This window comes from Zerene cesonia, chromosome 20 (assembly GCF_012273895.1).
Source record: "Zerene cesonia ecotype Mississippi chromosome 20, Zerene_cesonia_1.1, whole genome shotgun sequence".
NCBI classification, from domain to species: Eukaryota; Metazoa; Arthropoda; class Insecta; order Lepidoptera; family Pieridae; genus Zerene; species Zerene cesonia.
This window is the reverse complement of record NC_052121.1, coordinates 9,595,333-9,621,105: the sequence shown is the minus strand read 5'-3', so window position 1 is coordinate 9,621,105 and position 25,773 is coordinate 9,595,333. Positions and strand designations below refer to the sequence as shown.

General features: G+C 34.2%; 3 protein-coding genes across 3 annotated transcripts in view; 1 reads left to right on the top strand and 2 right to left on the bottom strand.

Annotated features, from left to right (window-relative positions):
• Nucleotides 1–7,096: 7,096 nt before the first annotated feature.
• Nucleotides 7,097–10,681, bottom strand: LOC119835088 (dolichyl-diphosphooligosaccharide--protein glycosyltransferase 48 kDa subunit). The gene is made up of 7 exons (XM_038359705.1): nt 10,474–10,681; nt 10,118–10,356; nt 9,608–9,850; nt 9,069–9,212; nt 8,374–8,535; nt 7,645–7,875; nt 7,097–7,306 (listed from the first exon to the last, which is right to left on the bottom strand). Exons 1-7 carry the CDS (start codon nt 10,601–10,603, stop codon nt 7,148–7,150), a joined length of 1,308 nt encoding a protein of 435 aa, XP_038215633.1. The 5' UTR covers nt 10,604–10,681; the 3' UTR covers nt 7,097–7,147.
• A 251-nt stretch (nt 10,682–10,932) lies between these two features.
• On the top strand, nt 10,933–19,951 carry LOC119835212 (ARF GTPase-activating protein GIT2). The gene is made up of 13 exons (XM_038359914.1): nt 10,933–11,110; nt 11,197–11,330; nt 11,600–11,712; nt 12,060–12,240; nt 12,496–12,626; nt 13,000–13,189; nt 13,692–13,764; nt 14,190–14,384; nt 14,746–14,876; nt 15,215–15,646; nt 16,201–16,308; nt 16,883–17,023; nt 17,671–19,951. The coding sequence occupies exons 1-13, from the start codon at nt 11,050–11,052 to the stop codon at nt 17,836–17,838; spliced, it is 2,058 nt and encodes a 685-aa protein (XP_038215842.1). The 5' UTR covers nt 10,933–11,049; the 3' UTR covers nt 17,839–19,951.
• Nucleotides 19,952–24,022: 4,071 nt separating this feature from the next.
• The window catches only part of LOC119835075 (dynein light chain 4, axonemal), a 4,099-nt gene continuing 2,348 nt past the window's right edge, over nt 24,023–25,773 (bottom strand). The window contains exon 2 of the mRNA XM_038359690.1: nt 24,023–24,756. Within this exon, the coding sequence (XP_038215618.1) occupies nt 24,508–24,756 (249 nt within the window). The 3' untranslated portion in view covers nt 24,023–24,507. The remainder of the gene's footprint in view (nt 24,757–25,773) is intronic.

The window sequence follows — 25,773 nt, the reverse complement described above, 5'->3', positions numbered from 1 at the left end:
ATAACTAGGAACTAGGCAGTTGAGTGACCGAGTTTATATCCTCTTGGACTTATATGAATAGCTTCATATAGATACGTTTCAAATGTACTTTTAAAGCACATAATCCTATATTTTAAAGTGAATTTTTTATATTATGACGGTTATCAAAGTTTCATTATTATAACATATTTATAAACAGTTTTTTTTAAAGCCCACGATACTGGCCGGGAGTCGTGAGGGCATTAAAACAAAATAAAATCAACTACAAAGTATCCTATACCCAAGTGAGCTGACTTGGGTGATAGTATACTTTTTATCCCGATTAAATGCTCCCTTGTGCGAATTTAGTTATACCAGTCGTTACCCGCGTCTGTCACTATGTATATATGTATGTATGCTTAGATCTTCAAAACTACGGAAGATTTTGATGGGGGATTTTAAAAGATGGAGTGATTGAAAAGGAAGGTTTATATGTATAAATAACATCTATCAAATTACTCCGAATTTAATGAATTTAAAACTACGGGCAAACGGTTGTATTTTATAACTGCGCATAAATTCAACTTTGTGTATAAACTAGAACTTTAAATGTAAAATATTTTTTTTATTAATAGTTATAAATGTTTGTAACTTTTTACATTTACTTTACATATCTTGAAATATCTGCAACGTTATTTATGTCCGCCTTTTTTTTATTTATCACAGCATAGCGACCGGGGCAGTCCACGTATTGACGCACAAATAGATCAATGAATCGAATCAGTAAATTTAATCGATTCCATTAATTTAAGATAATTATAGAAAAGAAGGCTTGCTGATAGAAATTTAATAAATTTACACACTAAATCTACAATTACATTGTAAAGAGGAAGAATTTGTATTTTTGTTTCTTTGTTTGTAATGGATAAACTCAAAAACTACTGGACCGATTTCAAAAATTCTTTTACCACGGGCGAAGCCGAGGCGAACAGCTAGTTCATTAAAATATTTAAATGTCGGTGTATCTCTATAATATAAAAAATTGCTCACAACCAAAGGTGACAAAACCCGACCAGTTCAGTAGCAAAGAATGCCTTAAGTACTAATAAACTTACGTTAAATTAAACCAATTTAACCTCACTATACACAAACAACTAGCTTAAATCATCCCACTCATTGGGCTCATCACCTGACCACACCTGAGTGTACTAGTGCATACCACGTATACAATAAGTAGCGATCCATACATAATAGTGAGTCATCTTCACGAAAGAATTCGTGTTAACTCTACGTATTGTTAATTTCGTATTACAATATGTAGATTTGTCGTAGTTGTATGTTTTATTTAAGGTCTTCAAAATATGTTAATAAGCCACCAATAAGCCAGTCATTGATATAAGTCACATACGTAGTCTTGCATAGTATAGTTTGTAATTTTTTTTTAATTTTAATGATATCAGAGGAAGAGGAGTCCGGTAAAGTGCAGGATACTCACCCCTAACCATTACGTTATACCATTGCATTATATATTAAACAAACATTTCTCATTTTCGCTTGCGTTTATAATATTTTTTCTTACGTAGCCGATATGTCTTCACGGAGAACTATTTATAGCCGCTCCTATTTCGTAAACGAAAAGGTGCGTGTATATTAGGGCAGTGGGTACAACGTTTGGATGTGATGTTTACAATAACGATAATATTCGATGATCTATGATTGATACTGCTAAGATATATGGAACTAAAAGGAAAATTATTTTTTAGTCTCACGTATTATAGACCTTAGTTAATAGTCTCCATTGAAATTATACCTTCGATTTATAGTTCCCACCTCAATGGTTTTGCGGTATGCTATAGATTAACGCTGACCAATTATATTCACTAGAGCGATCAAATCATAAGCACCTGTCTCTATGCTTACTACGAAATTTATTTCTTAACTAGCTTTCCGCCCTCGGTTTTGCCCGCGTAGTGGAAAAAAATTACAGATCCCAAGAACATAGGTTCCTGTTTCCGTAGAAAATCCTGGACAAAGAATATATCGTAAAAACTATCCATGTCCTTTCTCGGGTCTCAAACTATCTCCGTACCAAATTTCAACAAAATTCAACCGTTCTTGAGTAATTAATATTGTAACCAATCCGACTCTATTTTATATATTTACATAGACATTCTTCTAAACGCGTGAATGTCGTAATAATGATATACGTACGTAACATAAGCGCATACGATTAAAATTACAAAATTTACCCACCGAGTGCATTACGTATTAACAATTCACGAGAGCACCAGCCGTCAGCAGGTAACCAACATCACAATTTATTACCATACACTTGAACCACTCGGTGAATCTCATCAATTACATGCAGTTAGATAATATTGATCTTGTTCATTGAGTGGTCGGATGAATGACGGTATTCGAGTGGTTTCAGATATCAATAGTGCATATTGATATCTGAACGTCTATACAGGAATTATAAGATGGCTAAATTATAAGAACATGCTCTTTAGTATTTGGTTCGTCTAGCGTTTGGTTTTTGAATAGGAGCGGATCAAATGGGTTTGGGGCAATAACCCCCTTCGGCTGAAAATTATTATGAAAATAATGTAAATATATATAAATATATGATAAAAGTATCTGTTCGTAAAGCGCCAGCGAAAATATATTTACGCTATTTGACTTTGTCAATCGACTTAAAAAAATATGTCGATTAAGAAATTTCGAATATTTTCAGTAGTGAAATTCTAACATGATAAAGGTGAGTTTGTTCGGGATGAACCCAGTAATCTCAGGCACCGCTAGTTCGAGTTGGACTGTGTTTTTTAATCGGATAGGCCATTTATCGAATAAGACGCCCGTAGCATAACGGAGCACACGTTGGTCGTTACAACAAAAAATAATATTACAAAATACAGAGTATAAGAAGTTAGTAAAAAACATTCTTCCCTTCCCTTTGAAACAAAAAGCACTATTTCCCTACCCACATCATTGACCAATGCGTTCACATTAAGCATATTTCGTATACAAAAGGCATACTTAAAGAGATATTGAAAGATACAATCATAAGACAATCTTATCAGTTATCAAAGCAGCAATGGCAGTTGATAAACTCAGTTGATACAAAAACAGTGACAATGGCTGTCTGCTGTAGGGAACTAATTCACAGTGAATAAGTACATTACTATTATTAAGTGTTTGTTTGACATTATTTTCTTACTCAATAGGTAAGAATTAATAGTTATCTTAGCACAAATATAATAGATACATATAAAAAAAAGAACACTAATGTTCTGTAGGGAAGTGATAATATATTGTTTCATTTAAAACTCATTAAAATTGATAAATAAGTATATATCGTGTGATTCATTAATTATTTATGTAATTTTGTTTGATTCAATCATATTTGAAACTATAGAACTTAAATAATATTTTGCTTTAATCCTATATTTATTATAATATAATATGCAGGTAATAATTTAAAAACTGATCATCATATTTCTACATTTGAACTGATGTAAAACCTTACCATACATTGTCAAAAAATACATACATTTATTTTAAACAAAACAAACATTGAATTTGTCCTGCTAATAAAAGCCTTTAGCTTCTGATAAAAAAAAAAACAGCCAACACATGACATGGTTCTTCAGATTCCTCACCGTTCCAAATGGATACAGCGGTTTTTACCATGACAGTGTAACAGACTGACAGACAGATTCCGCGTTTACAATACTCCTGTGGATAACTAACCTCTCTCGCGATCTGATCAAGTGCCTGCTCCTCCGCCGTGGCTTTCGTCTGCGTTCGTTGGCGCCGCGACGGGTCCATCGTAGCTGTCGCTTCACCTTCTGCAGGTGTGAAATATCACAAGTTAGTAAGACATGATTTAATCATAGCAACTACATGTTAATGTTACAACCCATTATCCCCAGGTAAGACTGATGTACCTTACTGAGATGTACCTTAATAGTTTTGTCACAATGAATTCTGACTAGGAAAAACGCAATCTGAATTTGTTTATATTAATAAAATAGATGGTGTACAAGTAGGGTTAAAAATTAATAATTTTAATATTAAATGCTGGGTTTCCGTCCCATGGCTTCGTTCGCATGCTTGAAGGCAATTCCCAAGTTAATTTTTCATCATAGCAAAAACTGTCAATGTATAACCTCCTTACTATTTCCAGACACAAAAATCATACCCAAAATTGTTTCATATTTGCACATATAACAGTAGTAAGAATTTATGCACAAATCTTTTCCTATTCTATGTAATTGGTATGTAATTTTTTTTTTAAATATATTGATGATTTAAACAATCCTCTTAAAGATTTTTACCAAACAAAACTGCTGTGGAAAAAACCATATTTATAAAAACAACCATATGTTTAAATTCAAATATATTCTAGTCATGAAATATAGGGTTAATATAATCCAACAAACTAAAAGCTTTAATTCATCTAAGATGACTAGCTGTTAGTTCTGTTTTTGTCCAGATTGATTTTAAAATCAACTTCCTTCCCCTTTACAATATAAGTTAAGATAACAAAACCCTAAACAGTTAAGCAATATTCAACTCTAAAACACAATAGCGTACAGTTGAATATTACTAAACCACTAAATGAACAAGTATGAGCACTAAATACCTCATCAGTACAAAACAGTACATCTCCCAAAAAGGGCAGAAACATACGAACAGCATTTCTACAGCTACGTGTGTAATGGTAAAAGTGATTTGTGTCTGCCACATATGTTTGTGGCAAGGCTATCTGCATAACATGTAGTATGAGTACAAAGTACATTACAATATAATCAACTAATATAACAATATTATATTAGTGAACTCAGTAGTTGGGCTCAAAATATTTAAAATACAAATTCAGATATAATTTCAGTCAGTAAATTTAGTACACATACAGACAATGGCATGAAATTATAGTACGGAACTGATTTAGAAGACTGTTATAATATTAATAAAGATGTGCAAGAATTAAAAAGTAGCCCATAATACTCAAAATATAATAAAATAATTTCTATGAACAACTAAACAGGCTAAAACCTTTAATTTTGGTGTTGAAAAATTAATCACTTAATATTTTAATACCTATTTCAATCCTTACAAATCTATGGACAATTCTTATTAGGTTTAAAATTTATTATCTAAAACTAATCTACTGCAAATGTTTAAAAGTACAATATCAATGGATCTTGACAATTTAAACAAAGTGCATATTGTAAATAAACTGTAAAATAAGTTGTTTCATGTATTGTTTTAATAATTTAATTGTTAGCAATAAGAAAATTGTATTACAAACAAGTGTAAATATTTGTAAAGCTTTCCACTTAAAGATACAGTCTTAAGGCATATCTTCATAATTCCCTTTCTCATACAGGATGAAAACTCTCCAATCTGAAAGTATACTTATATATCCTTTCTCTATCTGAAAGTATCTTGTACAGAAATTAATTCAGTGTTTTACGTGTGAAGAATATGCAGACAGACTACTATTGCATTTACAATATTAGTAGGAATGCATTGTGCATTACTGATATTGAAAATCTTTTTGTTTTATACTACTATGTCTAGGTTGTAACTGATTCTATAACATGGACTTCATAATGTTGAAATTTGTTTACCAATATTCATAAAATGATATGAGAGAGAATGTTCTTACTCCTAATTTAAATTCCTTATCTTTTAAGTGATAAGATTTAGAATCTATTTAGTATATAACTCATTCACTTACTATTCCCCAAAGCCATCAATTAGGACCTTATCCTGATAAATTCCTGTTGTACAATGATAAACTGGAAATACAAACGTAAGACTTTTCAAATCACTTTGTACTTTAGCTTTCTGAATATCTAATTACATATTTATCTTCAACAAGTCATTATAACCTAGAGGTTGCTTTACGCTTATCCCGCATGTATGTTTTCAGTAAACCGTATCAGAATTGTGTTAGCAGGAAAACGGGTGGGCACAAAGCCAACACTTTTTTAATGGCAGTCACAAAATACAATGACATCATACTTACGGGACAGTTTACTGATGTAAACACATCACTACAATGACCAATCGAGTATTTTTATCACACAATTAAATACACATACACCATATAGTTATCCTTAATGTAAACAATTTCTAAACATTTGGCTATACGCAAATTTTTAAACGAAATACGGTTTCACCAAAATCACTGCCTACACGAATCACTTTTGTGTTTTTTTATATTTATTATTTAACAATAACAAGCGGTTTTGGCACTTTATTGAAATATTGTTTATTCATAAATTATTCTTGTTACTGGGAGCGTCTTTACAATAAAATTCCACGGTTAAAAATTGTAGCACGAAATTTGTGACAGGCATGCCATTTTTTCTTAATATCTGCCATTCCAAACCGTTGCGTTCAAGATTTAACTGACATCTACAATCGGCTACGTTCATCTTTCCGGTGGCCGGAGGTTGGCATATCATGACTGGCCTTAATTTTGATGCTATTATTTTGAAATAACGACAGATAGATTTTTACATAAAGTATAAAGTTGTTATGAAAATCGAAAGATATGCAAATATGGAATCGATGAAGTACCTACCGGGATTCATCTTTGTGCAAATAATAGTTGTGGATTTTGGCGGGGTTATATTTAGTTTCTTAGTTTTATTATTTCTTTTCTTTATAGAGCCCAAGCAGAGTGCCAATAAAAATATTACCAAAGAGCCGAAATGTTTTTTCTGTGTTTTAATATAACATTTGGTATGCACTGATTATCATATACTTATTTTGTTAATGAATGTATAAAACTAGTAAAATTTTTAAAGGGAAAACAAATAATATTTACCAAATCTCAATTCTGCCTTGACGATGCGATAAAGTGTTATATATCCTTTTTGTAATTATTGTATGTTGTTTGTAAATTAACTTAAAATATTTGTCCATGTCTAAGTTTATATTCATATTTTTCTATATTAATAAAATCACTATCACCAGTCCATATTTGATTGGTGTTCTAGTGGGAATATTGTCAGTTGATTAAAAATATTTGAAAAATTGCATCAATTTGTGTTAAATTAGGCTATTTATAAATATTCTCAGCAACTTGTTTACCCCTGGTGTCATAAATAAAAGACAATCAAATTATCAAAATTTTATTACATGCATACAATAATAAATACTACATAACTACTTATTCACTCTTAGATTTAGGTGAATCCTCCTTATAGTACAGGAAGACAAAAGAGAAGAGGAACACTCCAATCATCATTGAGAATGCACTGACGTAGTATGGGTAAGCACTGGGAATGAACCTCTCATACTGTGTGTGTTGTAGCGGGCGGACAGACACCTGAAATGAATAAATTCTTAATACTGCAAGTTTTTGTATTTATGCTACAAAATACTTACGTATAATAAAAATGGAGACATGGAAAGGGTATATTTATATAGCTGAATATGGTCACAAAAGACGTTTTTACTTGGATTCACACAATTAAACTAAATCAATTTAATATAACTATGTGTTAAACAATACAAAAACAGTCATCTTGGATAAAATTTAGTAAATATGTAGCAGTTGTACTGAGGGTGTAGTATTTAAAAAATTACTCATGAAAATTTCCAAGAAACTTATTATTTGTATCCACAATTTTTTATCCCAAAAAGGTCGTCCCAACGTTTACATACCTGTGTAGAGTGATACAAGCGAGTGTAGCCTATCCTATCATAATCGACCTTGAACTGGTAAACTCCCCACACATCGGGAACCTTGAAGATAGCTTCGTACACTCCATTGGGTTTCTTCTTCAGGGTGGTGCGGATGAATGGATCGATACGAACAAACTCCAGTTGGACATCGTTGGCTTCGAATGGCTGCCACTTTCCGTTCTTGAGCTCTTCAATTTCGATTCTGTAGACCTAAGGTTTAAAAATGTATCGAATTATGTACTAGATCAATAAAACTATATTATTTCAATATGTATACATTTGATTTATATATTATTCGTGCTATCACCCTACAAAAAACTAGCCGTTGTGAACGGCTTCGCTCGCGTGATCTAAGAAAGTTACCTTCTTTTTAGTACAGCGCCATCTATCGGTATTTTTGTGCATTTCGGAGTTATTCAAAAGCATAAAAATGGATTCTTGGGATGATTCCACGCAATAAAGTAGCCAATGTCAGTTTCTAGCTTCCCAGCTATTTCCAGACCCAAAGATTATATCATAAAACCACTCTGATGTGACATGAAAGTAGGACAAACATACACACTTTCCTATGTATGATATAAGTAAAGATGGTAAAAAAATATAATCAATATAGTAAAAACAAACATTTAGTTAAAGCCAAATACTTTTGAAATCGAATCTCGATATGCACTCGACAACATAATCATAATAAAAATCAAATAAACATACCACAGTATCCATAATGGTATAAGTGTTAGTGGACTCGCTATCCCCTTGGCGGTGGTGGTGCACACGACCCACTCGCAGCTGGCCCCGCTCGCCGAACGCCCACTGGCTCAAGTGGACCGCCAGCTCTTTGTTGCCAGACACATCGGACTTCACTTTGTCGCCCTGAAATTAGAACAGATATAATTTTTGTTAACACAAACTATAAGTCCGTTCATGGCTAATTGATGTTAAGCAACATTCTCATTCCAGAGATTAATGGACTCCTAGGGCTCACGTCATGAACCCTCCTAAAATAGGTAGAAAAGTAGGTAATAATCTGAATATGGAACACTACTTACATTTCTAGGCTAAAATCTAATAGATTCAGAAAAATATATATGGTTGGTAATTTATTTCAATACTAGACGTTCGCCCCAGTTTCACCGTGCTACATATATAGCCTATGTCACTGAGCGAAGTTGCAGCTTTTTAATGGTGAAAGTTTTTAAAATCAGTCCAGTAGTTTTTGAGTTTATCCATTACAAACAAACAAAAATGCAAATTCTTCCTCTTTATAATATTAGTGTAGATATAGCTGTTTTCTTCTACAATTCTATAATTACTAGAAACTGTTTTATTAAAAAAATATACACCTAAAAAATGCGAAAGAGAAAAACTTGATATTATTGAAAACAAATTAAGAATACACCACTTACATGAACCTTCGAAACAGGGGCATTAAAAGCTTCATCGGAGAAGAAGAACAGTGATCCACTGAAGACAATGCGCGCATTGTTTCTTGCTTGCAGGGCAGCTATGAGGACAGTCTTGCGGCCAACGGCGTGGGGATATTCTTTGACCTTCAATAAAATCTTAAACACTACACATTTTGCCCATTACAAAAATTGTGATATTTGAACTGGATGTAAAATTTTTCTCCACACCACAAGAGTAATAATTTATTAGAAATTTTGTACTGAATTACTTCTACTTTATCAGTAACTAACATACTGATAACACATGTTTTATCTATAATATGTTTAAAGTACATTAGCTTTTATTTGCCAGTACATTAAATGAAAAAAAAATATGTACTGACCAATTTTTTTTTTTCATTAACTTAAAAAACATATAGATATAATATAAAATCTCTCACACCCTAGATCAATTTAATATAGTGTTCTTATAAGTAATAACTACTAGCACTAAAAAAATTGCAATTAACCGAGAATTATAACATTTGTGAGAACCGTACCTGGCTTTTAGGATTATAGCTATATGCAGTGCTGTCTGCACTTAAAATTGGCATAACTAAGCTATTGTCTTTGTCCAAAATCAAACCAGTGCCTTCAAACAATAAGGGCTTAGTGTTCTGCGGTCCTACAATGGTTGGTGCATTGATTAAATTCTTGGGAGACACCACAATTCTAGTGTGGTCCCCATCATCCAAAGAGTCAAAGTTGAAGTGGTCAATAACTGCAGCGGACTCCTCATCCATCTATAACAAGATATAATACTTTTAACGATTAAGTTATTGTATAGTAATATAATCTAAAGAACTTATGTTAAATAATAATTAATGTCTTGACATAGAATAGATTATTACTTATTATCTAAGTTATTGATTGCCCTTTTGTTTAAAGCCCTATTAATTTAATATGAATCTTCCATAAGGAGAGGATTATGAGATCACACTCTCCAGATAAATTCATTAAGCATACTTCAAAAATATTGAACTAAATTTTTTTTCGCCACTATAACTTACTTCAAAGCCGCATTCTGAAGCAATTTCCCTGTATACATCACTGGCAGCTGAGTTTCCAGCAATAAGGACATTGCCTCCATCGTCGATGAACTTTGTGATAGCATCAGTATCGATTTGTCCTCCGAACTCCACGACGGTGGGCGAAAACACGATCAAATTTTTGTACAAGTATTCGCCATACTTTGAGAGAACAAGGTTAGAGTCGTCGGCCAATTTAAATGTGAGAGTGTAGCCTCGTTCTGGAAAATAAAAATTGATTCAATGATATTAAGCTTTATGTAAATATTTCTTAGGTAAATCTAACCGGGTAACTACACGAAATAATTCACAAAATAGTACCGGCATCGGTGTATTACCTTGTAAAGATTTGAAAAATTGTGAATGAGTTTCTCTTATGTTCAAATTATCGACAAGCACTAATGTTTCTTGATAGGCAAACGCTATTGAACAGCATGCTAAAATCCCTAATATCAAGTAAAACTTCATTTTGTTGAAACTTTTCGATAAAAATATAAATCAATTGGCCTCTGACGTGTCTCACAGGCCGACTCGGTATTGCCATCATATAATATTTAACTTGAAAATGAAATTTTTTGATACAAGGTATTTCGACTTCAATAAAAAAAAATATTATTCAACAAAATATTTAAACAAACACACTTACATATCATTTCTATTTCTATTCTTACATTTATTCAGAAAATATAATGCTTAATTTTATAGGGGAAACTAAAGAATAACTTTTTGTCTGCAATTTAAATCTAAGTTAGATTTATTCTGTTCATACTTCATGTTTTTGATTGACGTTTCGTGGATTGAATTGTTTTATTTTTGTATTCAAGTTATTATGTTTATAATTAATAATTTATCATAAAAGTGTGAATAAGTAGCTTGTTTTAGAGTATTTATAATAAGTAGTGTACAAAACAACAATGATTTCAAGATCTAAACATCGGTCTTCTATGGAAATGTGTTCCGATTGTGGGGCATCGGGTAAGATGTTCTAATTTCGCTTTGAGACAGTAATTAATGACTAGACTCTTGATTGAGCCGCTCTTAATATCCTGTTTTTGTCGTAGATCCGTCATGGGCGTCGATAAATCGTGGATTGTTGTTGTGTGCGGAATGCTGTAGCGTTCATCGAAGTATGGGAAGGCATATTTCGCACGTAAAATCATTACGACAGGGTTCTTGGCCTCCTTCCCTTTTAGCAGTATGTAAAATACATTATATACTTGCACTATAAAATGTGTAATATAACATATTACACAATGGTAAATTATATGTCTAGTTTAAATAATTATAAATTACAGATAAGTCTACTGTGAATAATTTGTTAGTTCTGAATTTGCAGTCATAGTTGTTGTAAAGCATATGTTTTGATTTCAGAAATAGTCTTATATCTTGGCATTAGATCTTATATTTTATTCTTCTTCTCTATTTATTCTCTAAATTTGTTTGAAAATGTCAAATGCTCCTCAGATGGTGCAAGCTCTCACAGCTCAAAATGTAAATAGTATTTGGGAACATTCCTTGCTGGACATATCAGCACCAAAGCATTTACGGAAGAAACCAACTCCTAAAGACCCTCTGCAGTGAGTAATACATTTGTTTTATAAACATTCTTAATTAATTGGTGATGCAACTATTTTTATTGACTCTTAAAATGAAGGATCAACTCCTAACTTATTGCAAACATCGGACAGTCCAAGTAGTAAACATGATGCATGATATGGGAGTAAAAACTACCCTGTATAAATAAATTTTTTTATAAATCCCTAGAGTAGTCGTTTAAACATAACAAATCTACGAAAAATCTCTTCTCTATATATTATAAGCTAAAACACCATAATGTAAAGTATTTTTATTAAGTTTACAAAATTACTTTACATTACAGTGTAGGTATAGATGCTGTAGTGTCAAAGTTAGATTTTTCTTTCAGTCCAGTGAAATCTGAGTTCATACTAGCCAAGCATCTGCGTCTAGCCTATGTCTTAAGAGCTAGAAGAGATGAACCACCCAGTGAATTGGGCAGACAGTTACACAGTGCTGTGAGGAGCTCCTCATTGGACACTGGAATGAGGCTCTTGGCACAGGGTGCTGATCCTAATTATTATAACCAGGTGCGTTTTTATTAAGATGTGTTATTGAATGTTTTATATATGTTGTTGTAACTATTGCCTGAACCCTCTCAGGAGGCCTGTGTCCCTGCTGGGAATTTAAAGTTAATAAGATAAATATTGCATAATATAAAAAGTTGCTTTCCACCAGTCGCCACCGAATTGTTCGCGTGTGAAAGTGAAGCTGGGGACTAAAGCTAGTGTTGATATAAATCGAGATGGCGAATTTTAATATCCACATGATTATTACAATTGCAGGAGAAGGGCAATACGTGCCTGCACGTCGCGTGCCGCGCGGGGCAGCCGGCGCAGGCGGAGCTGCTGGTGGCGTGGGGCGCCGACCCCACCGCGCGGGACAGCGCCGGCAACACGCCGAGCGAGTGCGCCAGGTGAGTGGGGTGTGGGGTGTGGCTGCCTCACTACACGCTAGACGAGTGTGTTAGACTTTGTACGGTTAAGACACCGGTGTTGGTAATTAAATGTTGTTAATGCTTGGAAGTAATACCTCTTGTTCCGATTCGGAATGTCGGGTTAAATAATGTAATGAATAAAAAAGTCTTTAATTTCTAAATGTATAATACTCATGTAAAATCAAACACAAGAAAAATACTATAAAAGTTGTTGTCAATTAAGCATGAAGGATCGGATCATTACATTAACCAAATTATTATTCTATTCTCCATGTTCAACCTCTAACATCTTTATATTTCCAAACAAGTAAGATCATATTGCCACTACAAATAAATGTTTCCAATATTCCAGGCTCGGCGGCCACACTGAGCTGGCGGACCGAATGACTGAGCTGGTGTACGAAGCGACCGACCGAATGATATACTTCCTCACCGGCGAGAAGCCGGACCACGCATCAGGCAGACATTATATTGTGCCTCGAGCTCACGACACGCACGAGATGACCGACGTAGCTAAGGCTGCCAGGGGCAAATTGCAGTTGGTATGTTGGTCGGTTATTTATTGAATGAATAAATGAATGAATGAAATATACATATTATCACACTTCACACCAATGTTATAGATGTAAAAGTTTGTTTTGAATGTTTGACCGACACAAAAATTACGCTGAAACTACTGAACGGATTTTGATGAAATTTGGTATACAGACAGGATATGATTTGACTTGGGTGATAGGATACTTTTATCTTGATTATTTAATCTGGATAAAAGTATCCAATCACCCAAGTCGAAGCATACCCTGTCTGTATACCAAATACCTTGGGATAAAACAGGAATCTTGATATCCGGGCGGAGCCGGGACGAGCGTCTAGTGTAGTATAAATGAGAGATATAAAAATCCATTAGGGGACAATATAATTTTTTACATACCTCAATCGTAAAATGGTGAACTGATTAATTTCTTCCAATGGTGAGCCTCGTTTAAGGAGAAACGAGTTTTTATCGTTGTGATAAATTAATGTTCCCGACATTTTTCGTTTCAGTTGCCTAATCATCTATTTGAAGAATTGGTTATGGACATCTATGACGAAATAGATCGACGAGTAACAGAGGCCAGTAAGTTATATGTACTTTTATAATTTTATTGAAGAAAACTTGTATTAAAATCGTATGCAGATACCTAATTTTGACTATTTAATACAATGTATTTAACTGTTGTATCTATATCCGAGCTGATGGCTACCAGGTTTGGTAGATGTGGTCATATTTTTAGTATTTTTGTTCCATACATTTAAAGCGCATTTCAAAGTTCGACGACATGTGACATCAGCCAACCCGCACTTGGCCAGCGTGGTGGATTATGGCCTGAAGTCTCATAGGTATGTCTCAGCAGTGGGAACATGTATGGGCTGATGATGATGATGATGATGATGATGATGATGATGATGATGATGATGATGATGATGATGATGACGATGATGACGTCTATATAAATTTGATACATGACCCTTATACCCTATATAAATTTGATGATTACCCAGTCTGGCAGACGAGCGCGAGCGGGCTGGAGCGGTGCGGCGTGGCGTTCCTGCCGGTGAACCCGGCGCTGTCGGCGCCCCGGAACCAGGGCAGGCAGAAGCTGGCCCGCCTCTCCGCGCCCGAGTTCGCCACCCTGCTGCGGGACGTGCTGCTGGACGCCACCAGGCGGCAGAGGATTGCCAGCCTGCAGCCGAGAGGTGGGTTTTCGGGAAGTGTTCTGCTTTGTGTGTGTGTGTGTGTGTGTGGAATGTGTGTGTGAATGATGGGCACAATTTTCCTACACTTTTGATGTATAAATAATAAATCACTGAATATTTTTAATGTACATAATTTTTTTTGTTATCTTTACTAATATTATAAGGCTGAAGAGTTTTTTTATTTGTTTGGTTGAACGCACTAATCTTAGGAACTAATAGTTCGATTTGAAAAATTCTTGCAGTGCTAGTAGTCATATAACATCAAGCAATACGTGGATAAAATCGCGAGGCACAATTAGTTATATTTATATGTTTGAAAACTATCCAGTAGGTTTTTATTGTTCCTTTATTTTCCTTCCAGCGCTAACGGGGCCCGCCAACCCGCTGCTATCAGCCAGCCACTTGCGTCACATGTCGCAACTATCGGACGACGAGCCGCTTTACGACTCTGTCGCGTCCGATGACGACTACGCGGCGCTGCGGGAACTCGATGTGAGTAACGCCGGGTGTGTCGGTAGTCAGTTTGATGTTTGTTCGTGTAATTTTTTACAATATTTCTTCTATATAAAGTATTCAAATGGTTATTAAAATAAGCTTTTTTTTATTAGGAATGATCATTGCATATTATCTGAAAAAAATATGATCCTTCGAGCTAGATCTATGAACGGACACTCGAAAGCTTGCATTTTGTACCATTTTGAATGTTATGTAATAATTAAGGAGACAATTACAGTTGAAATTGATACGCCATTGAAATCTCTCATTGTCCTTATCCCTTAAAATTACACGAACCGTTCTCTAATACACCATACCGTGAATTAAAATTCTAGATGTCCGCCCTGGACCCGAAAGCGGGCGAAACGGTGGCATCCACGTACAACGCGTCGCTGCCGAACGACCAGCCGCATCCCCAAGAGCGCACGAGCACGCCAGAGCGAAACGAGGAAGTGGAAACCCTGAAGAAGGAACTGGACAGCCGCGACACCACCATCACCGAACTCAAGAACCAACTGAAGAACCTCCAAACGATCGTTGAACAATTGACCAAAGAGAACAGCGTGCTGAAGACCAGTAGCATAGACGATGATAGCATATCCCAGGTGTCGATCAGTGAGGACACCAAGGAGAGGGGGAGGAGTATGGACCAGCAGCTGGGCGGGGCGGGGGAGGGAGGGGAGGACGTGAAGGTGAAGACACGGCCGGTCAGTATGTATGAGACTAGAGAGGGACCGAGGAATAACTGGCAGGTTACTAAACATCAGGTACTAATCATTAATCGTTTTGTGGTTTTATTCATTTGTAGTGGTAACCGTAGTAATCGTTATAAATAGGTTTGAAAATGGAAGGGTTTTAAATAAAGATTCTATTTTGTTTATTATAATTTGAATTTTGAATGAAGTTTTAATGTAGATGAATCTGTAGAATTTAAATTAACAGTGTAGTAAATTAATATATTAACAGTGTACCGTAATGGTATGTAGTTTGGATCAATAACAAATGTAGATAAAATATCTTCTTAGTTTTTAAGGTTATATATTTTTGTTGATAACAGACTTAGATTAATTTTAAAGTCAATTGGATTTCAAGTTCTATTGGTTGTTAAGGAGATCTTTGACATATTTAAATGATTAAAATGCTCAAGCTATCAACCGAATTCAAAAATACTATAATATGTTTAAAAACTTTAGTTTCTGTGACATTACTGAGAAGAAATAAATGAAAAATGAATCGTTTATCCATTTTATGTGTTATAATTTTTTTTTCGGGTAGTTGTATAACAGGGCGATATAAGTAGTGTGAAACATTTCCCGTTCAGTTGACGAGCATCCCCGGGCTGGAGCGGTCGCTGACGCAGGGGGCGCTGGAGTTCGGCGGCTCGAGTTTGATGGATATCGACGCGTCCAGTGAACCATTGAATGCTGAGGCGAGGAATACTTTTTTATGTATATTAAAAATTAATATAACTATATTGATTTTTAATATAGTTAGAAGAAATTTAAGAAGAGGCGCTTACATTTTAGTATTTTTTTTTGAAGTGAAAAGGCGCGTTGAGCGTTTTGGTAGAGGGTAAAATCCTCGGTTCGCGTCACCGACATGCTAATGATAATAGTATATCTATAGCTATGGAGAGCCAGACTAGCGCACGCGCAGTAGCCTGTGTACACGTATACACTAATACATCGACATTTAGTTTTCTTTACTCTCAACTTAATAGTTCCATTTTCACTTCTATCGGCAGTCCCACGACTGCTACTGTTTTTTTATTTTATCGTACACGTGACGCTAATAGTTTTTAATCCCGTAAATTAATATATTTCGTATAAAGTTTTATTTATTTAAAAGCGTCTTAATACTACTATATATGTAATAACAGTGTTAAAAATATGTATTTAGTTAATTTGCTATTTTTTTATGACAAGTGTTTTTGTTTTAGTCACACGTTAACTACCCGCGTTTTTTTTTTTGTTCTCTATAAAAACAAATAGTGGTTCGCGCAGGTGGTGCAGGCGCGCGCGGAGGCGGTGACGCGCGCGATCCAGGAGCTGTGGAGCGCGGCGCGGCTGCAGCGCGCGCGCCTGCCCGAGCGCGCCGCCGCCGTGCGCCGCGCCGCCGCCGCGCTGCTCGCGCTCTTCCCCCTGGTACCCTATACGCCTATACCATATTTATTTATTTATTTTATACTTTATTGCACACAAACATTTACAAAAAAAAGACATAGATGAAACAAAAACAAAAGAGACATTATGCACAAATGGCGGTCTTATCGCTAGGTAACGATCTCTTCCAGACTACCATATAAAATAAAAAGAGAAACATTTTACCATATACGTCATCAAGCCATCGCCCATGAAAATTTGGAGAGGCGTAAGGCCGAGCGCAGACCTTACGCCTCTCCTCGACTTTACAAGATAAGGAATGAAAGACGGGATCAGGAGAGTCCTGAGAAGATAAGGAAAAGGATAATTAGGAAGGAAATATATTGGCCTACGAAACACAGTAGTATTCCCATGCAACTGTTTCATGCGTATCCACTGTTCGATTCTTCGGTTTCGAGCTGTGTAATTCGTGCCAAAGAGCGCTCGACTCCCACAGTCAAAATAGTACGGATATGTCACGCAGGTAGCACGTGCAAGTTAGCCAGTTCAAGTACAATCTTATCTTAGTGAGTATATTCACGCCCCCTTAACCTTCACCCGTTGAAATTTTGAGCTAGACATTTTATGTGTAAAATACATTATAAAAATATACCACCAATAATTGTTAACACGATCAATCAAATTTCCAGACATGCGTGGACGCATCCCTGGAGCAAGTGGTCAGCGAGCTCCGAACGGCGAGCGAGGAGCTGGCGATCGCGTGCACTGCGCAGGCGCCGATAGACCAAGTGCGCACCGCCGCGTACGACCTCGCTAAAGCGACGAAACTACTGGTGACGCACTTCCAACCCTCCTAGCGAACGGCCAGCTACTACACGACAGTGTAGGGCCGACCCGCGGGAGCGTTGCGACTCCTCAAGTGTTGTATGGGAACATTTTTCAAATAGAGAACCCTGTGTTGGACTGTTTTGAATAATGAATTTTTGTGTTTGCAATGACGTTGAACTTTTTTGAATATAGAATATTTGTGTTCCATTGTAATAAATGGTAGACGGTTTTGAATAAAGAACTTCGTATTCAATTTTTCATTAGGAATTTTGTGTTTGATGATAGTGATGGATGTTTTTGAATAAACAAATTGTTTCTATCATTATCTAATAAGAAGATTTTGGAAGCATTACGAACGGTTGTGTTTTATTTTTTGTATTAATTAGCGTGGTGAATTTATTATAGATTTGAGTTTATTTACTTAAATACAAAAGCTAAAGTTTCATGGTGGGTAAATTGTTTACTTTAAGCTATTTGTTCTTTCATTTTGATGAATTTTTTGTCTTTATGTTTTTTTTTATTGATAACGCCCATTTTCATAATTAATTTAAGTATAATAATTTTATTTGTCTTCCTGGGTTGGGATATCGAGCGATTCAACCTAAATTTAATAAGCGTAATGAGTACTATTAAATAAAAAGTAATAAAATTTGTTTAATAGATTTATGCCGCGCGAAAAAAACATTTTGTGATTTTGTTAAATATTTTGCGTTGTGACTTTATATTGTATAAGAAATGCATCAAATTCTAAAAATTATTCTAAAATCGTATACACTTTGTCAAATGTTATTTTAATATTGTATTAAAATTAAGCTTATACTGCGAAATGTATTGCATAATAATTTGTAAGAAATGACTCGAAATTAAATTGGTGTCTGCTTTTTTTTAATTCATAATGCGTAATGACTATGGTAGTGTGCGTGTAAACGTGAAATTTTTTTTGGATATTTAATGCTCTATTGTTAGTACGTATGACGATTTATATAACTCTTGGTGGAATATAGTTTTTATTGTTTCCCATTTTCATAATTACCTATATCATAAACTACTAACTATATAGTATATATCGTTTTTCGAAGGTCAGGTTTTCCCAAAATTATTATCTTTGGCTAAATAAAATCGGTCAGTGTGACAGATGTAAAATGCCACACATGGGACACATTACGGAGCAGAAGTAACATAGACAATTAAAATAAAATACCAATCAGTATTTAAGTAAAACGGATTGAAATTAGGGATTTTTGGAAAACATTAAATCACAACTATAAAGAATATTTCTTTGTACTACAAATTGTTTTTAATGTACATTTATTGTAAAGGTTGTATATTATATAAAATGTAGTATTAAGGCACAGTTATTTTTGCTATATTTATGTACAAATTGAATAGTTAGCTTCATCATACATTTTTAATATTCGCATAGCTATTGAGATGGTGTTATGAACATAAAGTTATTTCCCTTAAGCGTTGGTCACGTGTATACTAATTGTAAGGTGCTTATAGTTTGTGGATCTGCCCAGTGAGTAGAGAATTGACACGATCGTGCCTCCATGTTATGGTAGATGGAAATCAGACAGACTTCAAGGTGGATATTAAAAACAAAATAGTTCCTTTCGGTATAAATAGCAAGTTGATTGTGGGTTGGAAAATAAGTATATAAAAATTGTATCAATATTTTTTTTTCAATTCTATTTATCAAGCACAACGTCTTCAGGCTTACCAAAGACAAGAATATGAAAGAGGTCTATGTGTTACACAAATTCTTTCATTTGAAAGTATAAGTCACTATGGGACATTAGTTTAAGAGCTATCTTTCTCGCTCTAGTGATTGTTAATTCTGAGCGAATGAAAGGGATAGAAATACATGTCTTAGCTCCTGCCTGTATTAACTGTTTTATGAAAGGTTGCTTTGATAAAAATGCTTTGTTATCCACTATGCAGTCTGTTTGATTGAACTTTATAGTATTATTCGTTTCTAATTACTGGATAGTTTAATTGGATATAGCTGCTAGAGGTCGATAGTACCTTCATTGTTGAGATTTGAGGTTATATATAGTATAAATATTGGCTTCTGGACTATATTTTATTTATAATTATAATGTAACCTAGATTTTATACGAGTTCACAAATGTATAACAAATGTATATAATGTTTTAAATTTAAATCGATATGTTGGCTGTAGAGCTGCGTGTGTTAGAAAATTCAATTTTAAATACTCACACTTCGTAATAAAGTTTGATTATTCTATCTGTACTAATATATAAATCTTAAGTTTGTTCGTTTAAAAACGCTGATCTTGGAACAATGGGCCGTTCTTGATGAAATTTTGTACAGATATGGTTTGAGAACCGGGAAATGGCATAGGATAGTTTCCATCCTGGGAATCCCAGGGGACCGGGAACAATGCGGGCAAAACATGCAACCGTACTGCCTAACTTTTCCTTTGAATGCGCAAGCGAAGCCTCGGCAGAAAGCCAGTTACAGTTCATTCACGAACTTGTATATCATTAAATAGCATGAAAAATTAAAGTAATTACATTTCTTTTTCTTAATAATTTGAATAAACATTCAAGAATTTAAAATTGAATTTCATTTCCGCACGCAGCGTACGTAAGGAGTGCTTTTTATATTTTAGATATATATTAATTATACACATGGGTACTAGGTATGATCACTGTATGTGCCAATTTTTGTAGCTAGGTATTGCAACATTTATATAATTGGTACACGATTCAATGTTATCGAGGAACGTAAAAGTGCTTTAATTTAGTTTGCCCTATTTCAATATTGCCATACTGAAATTAGTCCTTTAGTCACTTTTGTGAATTGACGATTTTTGCGTTTTAAATAATTAGATTTTGTTGTTGAAATATTTCATCGATAATATTATTAATAGTGTCTGATTGATGACTTCAACTTATCGTTTGGTCAACACACACTCACACACACAAATATTCAAAATCCTTCAAAAATAATGACGAGGAGGATATACTAAGTCGCATTCACACCGAGTTCAATTTTGACTGTTTTGCCATATAATATTAAGCATTAATATTCTGTACAAACGTTAATTGCGAACAAAAATCGATTGTTATCTCGCTTCAATTATACTAATATTTCAATTGTTGGCTCTATTTAAAGGATAATCGAAAATATCCTTGATCTCTTCTATACGTGATAAACCTGCGTGGTTCTTCGCAAATTCGCGTCACATTTGTTATTTTTATATGTTAAGATCTTTCATGGCTATCTCTAAAAAAATATGCACCGAAAACAATTTTTTACAATTTTTTAATTTGTACTAAAATTTTTAAATTTAATTTCCAGATATATTTTTTTTTTCTTAAAGAGCAATTTATTATCTTTATTCCCACGTCCTTTACGCGGGGTTTCAATATCAAACACCGATCCGTAATCTGTGGATTCATCATGACGTTCGCATGTATGGTAACTTTTGATCGCTCTCTCGTTCCAACACATTTAAATAGCGAAGCGATGTACAACGAACTATCGTAACTGTAGATTTTGGATTTAGGTTAAATATTGAAACCGACCGCTTAAAGTTCTTGAGGTGAGAAGAAAATATAGAAATGTTGTATAACATAACTAGTACTGTAAATACTGTTACTAAGGGTTGTTTGTATAAATTGAGGTGCCACATTTGATATATGGTGATTGTCTTATCCATTTTAAAGCAAATTCAGATTCTAAATGTGAAAGTGTTTGTTTATTTGTTTGTCTTTGTTTAACGTCGCAGCGGAGCGCATTTATGGTATGATTTTCGTCAGTGTCATGGCATCGGTAAAATAGGCTATTTTTTACCGCGATGAAGATCTCATTCCTATTGGAATTTTATGGGGGAAAAGCTAGTTTTAAATAAAGCACGAAAAGAAGAAATAGCGGTTTGAATTCGAGATTTGACTGTGGCTTCTCAATTTTTATTAACCCATACTAGTACTATTTTTTTTTAATTAAGTTCCACACATGTTAGCTTTAATTCACATTTTCTCCCCATTGATACTTTCCGTACATTGACACTAATTCATTAAGATTGTTTTAATTACCTAAGTGTTCAAAAATAAATGTGGTCATATTCATTGTGGTGTTTTCCTTTTATAACCTCATTACGTGGCATGAGTACGAATCCGTACCCAGATGAGTGGATCTTATATTTAATGACTTGCCTGGGCAAGTAGTTCAATGCTATAGATTCAAACCTAGCTACTTAATTTGGTGGCTGGATATAATTCAAATAATTAATTCAACGGAGCCCTTTCGTTCAATACAGAACACTCGTTCTCGACTTCTTCCATAGCCCCTAGAAAAGTACTCTAAAGATATTATACATCCAAATCCGAGATGTTTTACAAAATGACTAGATATCATTTAGGCAATTAATTGAAGAGCTTTAATTAACAGTCTGGACTGCGACATTATCACATATTTTACACGCAAATAGTAGGTGACTAATTAAGGAGTACAATAAAGGCCACAGCGTGTTAAAACTTTTATTTAAATAGATAATATTACAATAAGATCTCATGTATAAAACTAACAATTATTAATTCATTCATATATTTACAAAATACACTCTTTATACTACAGTATTTTATTTAATCAATTTTCGTTACCTTGAAGCGTTAACGACAAAAAATATATTAATAAATTTTAACAGGCGTAATTTTACAAACTGTTGTATTTTTCCAGAACATAGTTAGATGAGACTAAAGCATTACGTAATCATAACAAAACAACGCCAAAAATAAACGACATCCGTGGGAGTTGGTTAATGACACATAATTATCTAAAATTCTAATTAAAGTTATTTATTTCTTACACTGAATAAGATTGCTTCCGTTTGCCATTTAAGGGGATTAAATACGCTTCATGCGTGTTTCATAATGCCTTAAAATATATGATCCCCTTCATAAAAAAAAGAAAAAATGTATGAAATGCTTCAGGGCATAATATGCTAATTTGATAAGGTTTTGAAAACAAAACTAAAATTTCACACGGCATAAAACAATAACAAAAGATAAGTTTAAATACATTTTGTTAGATTAAAAGCCATGCTAATATATGGACAATCATTCAAATTTCTAGTCCAATTATTCTTCAAGCAACATAGTAATTTAGTAATGTATTATTATTACAACAAATATTTTTTTATGTAAATCGCGTATTCTTATTTACAAGAAACCAAATACAAGAAACGTCTGTAATTCTAAAACAAAAAATTATTTATTTCACGGTCTTTGATATTTTGAGTTATTATCTCCATTTATAATTCACATCAACTAACATTTCCACCAGCGTCCTAGCTCTACTTGTCTAGGTGGCAGGGTGGTGTGGTTTTTTTAATCCGGCGCACAAGCACAAAGTACTATGCGATCCAATCGAGGATCAGGATAATAGAATCGAATCGGTACCATTTATATATCTTTAATAAGGAAGAATTAATAAAATTAGGTAATGTGAACTTTATTCATTTTCGTATTTCAGTTCTTATGCTCTGTGTGATTTAACATACAGATGCTGTATTTTGTAACCTCGTATTAACTTGATGAAGCTTGTTACCGCATAATTACGAAATTATGTTACAAATTCGTATTCCGAAATTACCATAACAACGTCGCACTTTGTATAAACATTGTATGGTATACGAGTATAGTATTGTTATACTTAGTAGCCGCGCACTTACCTACTTCTAAGAATTAGGTACACAAGGACGTTACGTCTATAGAAATAATTTGGACGTAAGTGTCTTCCACATCGTTAAATTTTAAAAGATGCTTGTATTTTGCGTTTCTTTTCGAGAATCAACTCACAGGAATTCTTATACATTTGGTTTTAAGTTAAATATTTATAGTTTTATATGTATAATTTTGTATTTGGTCGCTATAATCTATATGAAGTAATAATAAATTTACATTTTCTGTAAATGAGCCTCTTTAGTTTTCTGAATAACTGAGAAAGTAATCCATACTTACAAACACGTGTTAGTTTCGCCATTTTTTTTAAATATAAATCATTACACGGTATTTACATTGTTAATGCTGTAGTACTTGTAAACAATACGTAACGTAAACAATAGCTAGCAACGGGCAGATAGCTATATGTATATATTTTAATAGTTAATCATCATAACATTTCAAGCATACCGCATATCGTACCTTAGTAAATTAGGGTCAGAACCCTTCCTACACCCCCTTCCTACATAGTCAGCCCCCTCTGGGGTCCTAGACAGCCCTCGTTAATAATCGCTATGAATATGCTATCGTGACCTATAAGTACAACATTTGGCTTTCATAAATTTTTGGTATAAAAACTATATATTGTAGTGTAGTTATCTCACCATGCTAGCTTTTTAAGACCTTTTTTATAATAATATTCTAAGCAATTACCCTTTAACCACTCGATTTTTAAAATGACACACAAACATTTCTTGACAAGTCTTTTTTTAGATTTTTTTTATTATAGAAAACGTGTTAGGTCTCTCATTTGAGGTCACTCAGTCTTCCCAGTACGGCCCAGACACGCGACGTCAGTACTTTTACGAGGCGTGCAGTTAGAGAGATGTATTGATTTCTATGATATTGTGAGCAAAGGCCGCCGCAGTCTATACTTCAATAGACGGTATAGCGATCGCATCCACATGGCTAGGCCGTAATAAAATTGTCCTCCTACCGCGCAAATTTTCACGAACACTTCCAAATACATATTGCTTGATTTCCACCAAAATACATGTAGCAAATTGTCGTACATTCATATGTTATTTCGAAACCGTAGCTTTCGCCAACGACCACGTGGAAAGCGGGACCGAATTTCTTGTCCATGGACTCCTTGACCATTCGCGCGGCGAGCTCATTGTTTTGGGAGAACTTCTCGCAAGCCGTCACTGAGAGCTCCATGGCTTCGGTACGCATCTCCTCCGACATGTCGGAATGCTGTTGATATAAAATGTTTATTATTAAAAAAATTGTATCTCTACATTTATTGGTTACGCAGTATATTTTTAAATATTAAAAGATGCAAATTCAGCTGTTCGTTTTGTGAAAAGATAACGTCGAAAATATGTACCTACTTGATTATTAAATTTTTAAGCCCCAATATGTTGTACTTGGTTTGTAAAGTTTAAAATTACAAAAAAATAAAAAGACGGTGTACCCTAATTTATTATATGAGTATCTAGAATCGAAGAGAAGCATCATCCATTAAAAATAAATCAAACTTTAGTATTAAAAATATTCAATAATACTTAGAAATGTTTGTATTGTTTAAGCTTCCGATAGTGAAAGCGCCCTATCGGAATGACGACACGTGAAGTCCACCTGCCAAAACAAACACAAGCCGATTTTTAGTCCACAAATGTTATGCATCACGGAAGTGTTCTGTGTACCTTTACTTATGTTCAAACATTAATGAAAATATAGAAATAGCGATAAGTAAATACATTTAGCTATTAGCTTTCCATGTCAAAATCGGGAACTTTTTAGATTTTTGAATATGAGCATTAAACGAAGAACCAAAAATACTACCAATATAATTATAAAAAGGGCTACCTATGTTTGTAGTTACTCTTGTATTTATTTATATATATATATATATATATATATATATTTAAATCTTCTCGCAGATTCCAATAATGATCTACACTAAATATCCAACAAGGCAGGAATGAAAATCACTTTTCCTCTCTCAGCCAGTCGCAACCGGAAACCTTAGAAGCCCCGTAACACGATCGGTCACGGTTTGCGGCATCGTGATGGACGGACGAGCGCCATCGACACGGGGGATCGCGTTACCGGACTTTTATGTAGATAAAATATACTTAAATTAAAAAGGTAGTGTAATTTGATGATTTGTATATGGTAGTCGAGCATGCTTCGGCACGATATGGGCCAGCTCGCACCGGGGAAGTACCACGCCCCCACAGAAGACGTGAAATAGCATTCTGCTGTCTT